Source organism: Gigantopelta aegis, chromosome 6 (genome assembly GCF_016097555.1).
Source record: "Gigantopelta aegis isolate Gae_Host chromosome 6, Gae_host_genome, whole genome shotgun sequence".
Lineage (NCBI taxonomy): Eukaryota > Metazoa > Mollusca > Gastropoda > Neomphalida > Peltospiridae > Gigantopelta > Gigantopelta aegis.
The window spans coordinates 23,272,650-23,282,914 of NC_054704.1; the positions used below are offsets into that span (position 1 = coordinate 23,272,650).

At 36.2% G+C, this 10,265-nt stretch overlaps 1 protein-coding gene across 1 annotated transcript; it reads left to right on the top strand.

Annotated features, from left to right (window-relative positions):
- The first annotated feature begins 417 nt into the window (after positions 1 to 417).
- LOC121374430 (uncharacterized mitochondrial protein AtMg00860-like) lies at positions 418 to 1,728 on the top strand. The gene is made up of 2 exons (XM_041501532.1): positions 418 to 769; positions 1,637 to 1,728. The coding sequence occupies exons 1-2, from the start codon at positions 418 to 420 to the stop codon at positions 1,726 to 1,728; spliced, it is 444 nt and encodes a 147-aa protein (XP_041357466.1).
- Positions 1,729 to 10,265: the final 8,537 nt, after the last annotated feature.

The window sequence follows — 10,265 nt, forward strand, 5'->3', positions numbered from 1 at the left end:
TAGTAGTACCAACAAAGTTCAGAGTTAAAGTAATGAGAGTTGCACATGAAACACTTTTGGCAGGACACGTGTCAACGCAGAAAATGATAAATCGAGTACAACGTAATTTTTATTGGCCTGGTTTACAAGGGGATGTTTGCAGATTTTGTCAATCATGTGATGTATGCCAGAGAACAATTCCGAAAGGTAGAAACAGTTTGTGTAGCAGTAGTAGAGGAAGAATTGATTGAAGAGAAATGAGTAGAAAAGCTGGAAGAAAAGGTGAATATTGTGTTGACATCGCTAGTTAAGACAGAAACATGGGAAGAATATCTAAAGCTGGTTGAGACAGTGCTGAACAGATTGAGAAATGGAAAGTTAACTGCAAAACCAAGTAAATGTTATATAGGATTCAAGTCTTTAGAGTTTTTAGGCCATATGGTGGGAAATGGTGAGATTGGATCAGAAGACAAAAAGTTGAAGAAAATCAGGGCAGTATCTAAACCACAGAACAGAAAAGAGTTGAGAAAATTTCTGGGACTTATAGGTTACTATAGAAAGTTTATTGAGAATTTTTCAGAAATTGCTGCTCCACTAACAGATATGACCAAGAACAGTCGGAGCAAAGTGTTGCAATGGACAGAGACTACGACAGCAGCGTTTGAGAAGTTAAAAGAAAAGATGTCTAGTGCACCAGTTTTAAAACTGCCTAAACTAGGAGAACGATTCACTATTAGAACAGATGCATCAGGTAACGGATTAGGTGCAGTGTTAATGCAAGAGAGCGAAGGTGAGTTATTTCCTGTGTTATATGTTAGTCGGAAGTTAAAGGAGAGAGAGACCAGATATGCAACAATAGAGAAAGAATGTTTGGCTACTGTGTGGGCCATAGGTAAGTTTACACAGTATGTGTACGGGACAGACTTTATATTAGAAACTGACCACTAGTCGTGGTATGGTTACACCAGACGAGATTTGACAATGCTAGGGTGATGAGATGGGCACTGGCATTACAACCATACAGGTAGGGATAACTGGTGTGCCGATCTTTTAAGCAGATGTGGAGACAGTACGGATGAGGAGTAGATTCATTGCAGTATAGTTGTTAGGATGTTACAGATTAACTTTGACGTACTGTGACTTGTGATTATTATGTTTGTGATTTTAATTTGTTTTGGAAAATTAAAATTTTAAGTCGGGGGATATGTCAGAGCAGAATGTAATTTGAAAGTAATTATTTGTAGATTTACTATACTATGTTTATTAGTACACATGTGGTATTTTTAGTTGTACATATGAAGTTTATAGTATAATACTTATTATCAATTATACGGTAATACAGGTTGTACAGTTGAGAGAAATGGAATAGATTAGCCATAGCTTGTATCGTGAAACTAAAGGTTTCTTGGTATGAGATTAATTAGGCAAGGTAGGAATTTGTATTGTTATAGCTTGTAGCAGGAATGAGTGGTTGGTAACTGAAAAGCTGACTGTGTGAATAAAAGAGATGACTTAGTTATTGTTTGGGGCAGTATGATTTATTTTTGAGAGAGAATAGTGAACAAGAGTTGTGCAAGTTGGACAGAAGTTTGTGAAAGACTTTGGTGTTTATAGTTCAGGTTAATGCTTAACCCACTGTAAGAGGTATCTGTTCTAGATGTTACAGAAGTAGTGTCTACTGAGAGATGTAGAGATGGCTTGCTTGTGTGGAGATGTATCCAGAGTTATAGAGATGGCTTGCCTGGATGAAGAGGTGGCTGAGAGTTGAGATTGTGGAGGTGTGGTGATTCGTGGAGGAGTGGTACACGAGAGAGTACAGTGTGATGGTAATGTGGAAATGAAGTTCCATGTGTGGGCTATTTATTAGCCATGTTCGGCTAACATAAAAACAACGGATTGTTGTTTTGTAATTTTATTATTATACTGTGCAAGTATAATAATGGAGGTGTGGTGAATTCGGAAGGTGAAGAGAAGGATGAGTTCATAACTGTATTAGTTAACAACGTACTCATATATGTGTTGAAACATTAGCAGTGATAGTTGACAATGGAAGAAAGTGGTATGTACAATACTGCTTAATTAGTTAATATAAATAAGTGACTTTGGGAGTTATAAAAGAACTGTTTTAATGAAGATATATGAAGTCATAAGTGGACACTGATATCTTATTTTGAAGACGTAATATTTTAAATATTACGTGATGCTATATGTGTGATGTGATATATACTTAATACATTGAGTAGTATTTGTGTGTAATTAATATTGAGTAGTGTGGTGATCATCTGTACTAAGATGGTGACTGGTGAAATTTGTTAAATGTGTGATGGAGAGAAAGGTTTGGATGTGAGGAGTTGTGTTAGTGTGCATTGATGTATGATGAATAGGCCTATGGTTTGAGTAATGATTGAAATGTGTGAGTGTATATGATTATTATTTGCTGATGTAAATAAATGTAGCAAACTTATATTGGTTTTATGTGTTGTTTCTTTTAGTTATCTAATCACTTGTGACACAAACTAAACTTTGAAAGTTCTACAAACACTTTATAAAATATCAATTCTGAAATAGGAAGGTACGACTGTCGATAATACGTTGTCAAGATCAAACCGGTTTTAACTAAAGACTAGTACCGTATCCTCAACCGAACGTTCTTCGTACAGCGCAAGATTTCTCTTTTAATTTTTTGAGACGAACCCTACAATTTGAAATCGGCAAACGCACGTGTTAAATGAAACTGCCAACAGGCTGTCGTTTGCGCTTTGCCGAGCTATGGCGGCACAGGCGACGAATCAAGCGTATACGTTTGACGATATCCGTTCATAGTGAACACACACGACTTTTTTAAAAGTGCATTTGAGCTTGTATTTCACATTTGTACATGATGTTATAATATGGTAACCAGAGAATGTAACTTTAAGTTTCTATACTGCTTTTCGAATTTTTTCGGGGGGGGGGGGGGGCAACTGCCCCCTTGCCCCCCTGCTAGCTACGGCCCTGGTTACAGCGTTGATAATATATGACATCATATCAGTATGAGTTGGTCAGTTTTAGATCTATATTTTGTTATTAAAACCTTCATTATAAAAGCTATCTTGTTAATTTGTAGTGTTAAAATATATTTAACACATGAAACAGACGCGGCAAATATGATAGTGTAGTTTATTTATGATAAAATAGTCAAATAAAGCGATTACTTGTTCAGCCACCTTTGATTGTTCGTGTAAAATAATGGTTTATTTATCGAATGGATGGGAGAAAAAGACTCCATTATATGCTGTCATGTGGGATAGAAAACGTACACACCCGGGTCGAACTTTCCACCACCTCGGGTGTACTTTTTCTATCCCACATGACCACATATGATGGAGTCTATTTCTGTATACATACATACATACATACATACATACATGAAAGGATTTAATTATCCCCTGCGCCAGTGCGTTAATATCTATGTGTGTAACATTCAACCTCGACATACATACAATATATTGATATTCATACATCAATACATACTAGCCAGTGCCAGGTCTGCCCACTGTTTCATGCACGTAAGCGGGATCGACCGCGTAGATTGTAGGCCCCATGCATATGGTTGAGTCATGTCATGTCATGTCATAGGATTTTACGTGCACATTCAGAACAAACTGTTGTAGCGCACGCCTGTCGTGGGCATAAGTGCCGGCCTTGGCCGGCTCCTCCGTCCATGACAGGACAGTTGGGGGGGGGGGGAGGGGAGAGGAGGGACAGCCTGCACTGGCAAGGGAGCACCAGCAGCCCGATCAAATCGGTAGCAGGCGGGTGGGGGTGGTGGTATGGAATTTGAATGGAGCAGTTCTGCCAAAGAGAAAAGGGTGCGCAATTTTGATTGAGGGAATTTGGCGCAATTTTGAACGGTCGGTCGAAAGGTAAATGGCCGAGCTAATATAGGTTTTGATATTAGTGAATCGAGAGTAGCTCGTTAATTTTAGACCTTTACGATGCTGTGGTGTCTCCCTAGGTTGCCCATAGGGCCCTTATAAAGGGCCTGACCGCTTCTGGTCGAGGCATCACCAAGTACCAAGTTATTACCAGCAGCAAGTATTGGGGGTTTGGGTGGGGGAGGCCGATATTCTTTTGTTCAGCTTCTCCCGAGTGCATTGCAATTGTGTACTCGAACGGTATTCTTTTGTCCGGTTCTTTATTAGAGTACGTGCTGGGCCATTAAATGGGGGCGGGTGCATTATCATTAGTCAATGCACCCTGTGTACTGATGCAGTGAGCGTGTAGTCTGTGTGTGAATCCTAGTTTTGTGTTACGGTTGTACCTATTGTCTTAAGTCCCTATTCTAGTGAGTTCAACGGTCATTCATGACCACCCATCACCCTCCGTCCTTGTATAGCATTGCATACAATGACGGAGGGGGGAGTTAAACTAGCCTAGCTATCTAATTTGAAGGGTTAAACCCTTATAGTGTAGGTATTGGTTTAAAAGGCCTAGTGCTTGGCATACTTAACTTATTACCAATGCAATAAACGAAACTAACGGTGGCAAGTAGCAATTGTATACATATATGCACCAATCTAGGTACTTAGTTTGAAGAATTTTGATTCCCGCCCCCTAAATATAGGATTTTAGTAGGCTTACTTGGTTTGTCTTCAGGCTATTTGGATAGTTGGGTATCGGGTTTCCTGCATGTCTTTGCTTCTGGAACCCTAGTTGACTTACCTTAGTTAACTAGGATGGAATGCATCAGTAATTAAAAAAACAAAACATGGTGCGGGTGCAAAGACAAATTCGTGCAGTTTATTTACAGTTAGGTGTAGTGGGGTTCTTGATCCGTGATTGGCTGGATTGGACCAATGAGAGTGCTGCAAAAAAATAGGCGATAATTAGTGGTGTCCTATCTTGGTTGATTATCTAACGATGTTGATTGGCTGGTTAATTAGCCATTTGGGTTACTGCGACTTCGATCCTGTCTTAGCGAGGGAAAAAAATCACGCACGTTTCATGCACGTAAGCGGGATCGACCGCGTAGATTGTAGGCCCCATACATATGGTTGAGTTAAAGAACTTCCTTTTTATGGAAGCTTCGATAGCTCAGAGCGTATCGTGGTTAGTCTTGCAATTTGCGGGCGATTCGGTGCCACAGGTTCAAGTCCCATACTAGACCCCCTGCCACTTAATAATATTTATTTTAATTTACCGAATATCGAAGATCAGACAAAAAACAATAGAATCTGTTACACTGCATGTACTTTATTAGATAGAGTTGTAGTTTTGTTTTTTGATGTTAGCGATTAATATTTTATGTACTTTATTTTTGCTGGTCAACCAGACTATGTTTATATTATACATATATGAACATGGAAATAAAGTTATTGTATTGTATTGTATTGTATTGTATATATATATATATTGGGGCCTACAGCCCAAAACCCCACCCCGATCTTGTGTCTGATGGCTTAAACACAACACACACACACACACACACACACACACACCGGGTCTGGTACTTTCGGCAAAATCCGCATTTCAGTATCAAATGCATTCGGTGTCTAGTATCCGCGTTCCGTTTTGACTTTGGGTGATAATGTTTTACCCATAGTGCTTGTTAACTTCCTTTTCCGGTATTGTTCTTGTGAGAAACAAGGTGATATTTCATTGATAATGGAAATCGGCTTTAATCCCCATGAAAATAAATAAATCTGTTATGCTCATTATATTAATTAAAACACTGACTAACCCTCTTATTTAATGGCACTTTACATGGAACACACCGATCAATGTTTATTCAGTTGGTGACTTCATAAATGTTTTTCCGAATCTCAACGTTGTAAAAGGTGGAGGGAGAAGGGTGTAAAAATCCCAGGTTTAGTTTAATTTCCAGACAGGTTTTTTTTTTTTTTTTTTTTTAAAGGTATAAAATTCTTAGAGATTCAGATTCATACAATATATAGGAATATTTTTGTTTAGTCTATAATCATTGCTATGGTTTTAAATGTCCGACTGCTTTAACGGTAACCAGTCAATTCGTACCCAATTTTACCATTCCGTACCCTGGTAATTTTGTACCATGGTTATTTTATACCATGGTTATTTCGTACCATGTCTTTTTTGTCATTTCGTACCTCGATCATTTATTGTGTAACTTAGTTGACTTATAGTAAAATTACTACCCCTGCAGAACAGTCTTGTGTCAGGGGGAAAACTCAAGAAACTGGAGAGGAAGGGTCACTTATTGTCCGAACCAAATTGTTAACAACTACGAAAAATTACTCTCCTACCTTTAATTGCCGTTAGATTTCCTCCAAAGTTTGTCCAGACAGAAATCTTAAAAAAAAACATTACAATGACATGGATTCCACATACCAGATGATAACTATGTCACCTATATCTAGGTATGTGACAAAACAAAAAAAAATCTCCTCATACAGCAATGCATCTACAACCATTGAAAAGAGCAAGAGAATTACTTTAAAATGATGTTTATAGCTTGTCTCTATGATAAATATTAAGAAAGTTATCAATATTTATGTAACGTCAATTAGGGTAATTATCAGTCCTTCTGTTTACAGTAATTACATGTATAGAACAAGGCATGACCGATTTATCAAGAGTTAGCTAGATTAATTGTGATAACTTTCTTAATAATAAACATATCTTCATGAAATTTTCAGTACCAACAGCACATAGAAACTACACTATAATGCACTTGGTTTCAATTCACTATTTTTGAAATATTAATTAAAAAGTTAATTAAAATATCAATATGAAAAAAGTAAATAAATTTACTCGCGATGAAAATTTTGCCTTTTTTTTTTTTTTTTTTTTTTTTTTTTTTTTTTTTTTTTTTTAAAGGTCTCAATATTTGAAAATACCTTCAATACCACAACCACTGAACCTCAAAATTCTATTATCTCATTAGTTAATACATTTATAAGCAAATATTATTATTTTGCAACTAAATAATTATACATTTTCTTCGTCGATACTGTTATAAGCAATACGCATATTCTTCAGTTATAAAGACAGCAATAAAAGATCATTTACCTACATGTAAGGAAGAAAGGAAACTATTTACTTGCCCATATCCAAAAGAGGTTCAGGCATGCCCACTACAATGTTTTAAGCTAAAATGCTAAGAGTAATTAAATATAATTAATATGTATATCATATTATGTATGCCTGTATATTTGTGTGTGTGTGTGTCTGTCTGTAGTCTGTGTGCGCGCGTGTGTGTGTGAGCTGATTATGATTTACCCATAATACAAAATATAGATTATTAATTTTTATTACATTTTAATGTTCATTATTATTCTTATTAATCAATTTAATGTATGGCAAATTTAGCATAAAATGTTATTTTTAAAAATAAATTCAGTATATATAACAATAATTATTCTTATTAATAATACTAATTGTACCAATTTATTTTTCTCTAGCTGACAAAAATCAAATCAGAACAAATTATTTTCACTACTACTAGAGACCGCACCGGAAGACTGGTAGCGTCACTCACGAAATGTCACTGGAAAAAATGTCAAGTCAAAATATCAACTATTAATATTAGTAGGCCCTATTATTACTATTAAAGTGGAAGGAAGGAAATGTTTTATTTAATGACACGCTCAAAACATTTTATTTATGGTTATATGGCATCAGACATAAAGTTAAGAACTACACAGATATTGAGAGAGGAAACCTGCTGTCGCCACTTCATGGGCTACTCTTTTTTGATTAGCATCAAGGGATCTTTTATATGCACCATCCCACTGACAGGATAGTACACACCACAGCCTTTGTTACACCAGTTGTGGAGCACTGACTGTAATCAATTAAAGTGGTACCCAGGTAAAAAATGTCAACTTTGACATACTTAATGTGTAAAAAAAACTTTTAAAAATCCTAACCATGTGTTCTACGACTTTTCGTTTTACCAATTAAACCACTGTTTGCACACCTTTGACAATGACAGCACTAAATGTGTATATAATTGTCTCAATAACACAGCATGGGTGATGTAAAAAAAATTAATGCCACTAACTTATTTAAAAAAAAATCAAAAACCATACAAACAACAATGAAGCATTCTCTCTAATTATTCCAAATTTTGTAATTATGAAGAAACTCGATTTCCCCAAACCTAACACATACATCTGTTATCTCTCTTGCTCTGTCCTTCTTTTCCTCTCTCCCCCTCTTTCACTGTCTCACTTCTCTCTATCTCTCATATAACACACACACAAGTTGACATTTAGACAGATACAACATTAATGGTACACATTTTGTCTTCTTACATATTGACCATTGACCTGTATATCACTTTTTCCATGGCCGACTGATGCTCTTTACTCTGTACAATTGAATGCTGTGATAATGTGTGTAACGAATGAGGAGTTATATGTAGCACATGACGATGATGGTAATGTTAATTTGTAATGCACAAATGAGTGTTATTACATTCAAAAGTAACATTCCACATGTATGATATATGTTTGCAACAAAAATGGCCGTTTTCTTATGTTGAACCCTTTTTGGGGGTGGCTGGGTATTATAATGACCAATTAGTCGATTATACTGATTATATTAATGGTACTGAAGGTATTTTATTTGAAAATAATGAATACATTCCTACAATTTTGAGTGTGCCAAACTTTTCTGATTACAAATGTTTTATATTGGAGGTCAGGGCTAATTGAATTTTTTTTATTCTTTTAAAGGTATTTCTTCAGTATAGCAAAAAAATCAATATCATTCTTGTCATATTTGAAAAATGTCAGTGGTCCCTACTACTACACGTGGATTTGTTTTGTAAACTACCAATGGACCAATGAGTATTGAGAAAACTGGTCACGTGACCAAATGGCTTCCTTTCACTTTTCAGATGGACATTTTGTACTCTGCAAACATCCTTGAGATAACAACATTTTTTACAACTTTATGGTACATATTCATTAATAATAAATGTTTGAGCAATATTAAAATATATTTTGAAAATGATTTCTATAATGCAAGTGACATTATTTCAACTTTGAACATCGGGCATTTTCAGAAATTTTGTGCTCCATTTCGGAAAATTTCTTTTTTCCCGCGACTTCGTAGACTACGTTCGCCACATTCAAAATTGATCAAACTTCATAAAAATATGTATTGATATATAAACAAAATGATAATATAGTTTAAAAAAATGATCAAGCTAATCTTAGAAGAGAACTTTGATGATTTCTATGATGTAGGATGTTCAGCATGTGATATCTTCTGTAATTTTTTACTGACAATTTTTTTTGAAATCCCCACACTCGGCAATGAAAGCATCTACCTTGCAAGCCATCACACTACAGGATAATCCCCATATTAACCAACCAGAACGCTTTTATTTATAGCGGCGATTTTGCGTCACAGCTATTACTGCCCACTGCGCTAGTGACGCGGCGCTGGTTGATCACGTACCTACTATATCGACTTCGCTGAGAGTGCATAGGGCAAAAAGCATGTAATTTTGTGCCAGCTGCCATTTTGACTTTTTTTGGAATATTCTTCAAGAGGGGTGAAAGCATAGGACTTAATCTAACAACATCATAACATGTTATGATATAAAAGCAAACGTGATGACGTCATATTATTTTTTTTTATTATTATTATTATTATTTTTTTTAATGATACCACTAGAGATAATTGATTTCATATTAATTGTGTCACATACTTTGGAGGCTTTCACCCCTCTTGAAGAGTATTCCATAAACAAGCAACATGGCAGACGGCAGAAAACTGCATGTATTTTTTCGGCGACATCTTTGCAGTCTCGTGTGTGGAACCTGTATATTTGTAGTGGGGTTTTTTACAATTTGTGTCTGGACAAACTTTGGAGGAAATCTAACGGCAATTAAAGGTAGGAGAGTACATTTTTGTAGTTGTTAACAATTTGGTTCGGACAATAGGGTGCTAGTCACACAAAAGTTGTTCTTCGAAAATTGGGGAAAATCAGCGTCGGCCGCCTGTTAAAAATCGGTTCCAGATTGGTGCATGTCGCTGATGACAACGCTAGTGATTTCAAAAGTGTTTTAACTGTAGCTTGAGTATATATAGGGATGTCCGGTGTAAATTAGTTACGGTATTGTAACGGAAACTTTCGCCTACGTTTCGGTTACCGTTGCGGGATATGGATGCTATTTCTTCGTAGCAGCGCCGCCACAGATCACAGCGGCATGTTTCCCGGCAATATTATCGCCTGTTTCGTTCAAATAAAGTTGTAGTTGTATACATAGTTAAGTTTCTTCACGACTGACACGCATCAGGCGCCATAAAGA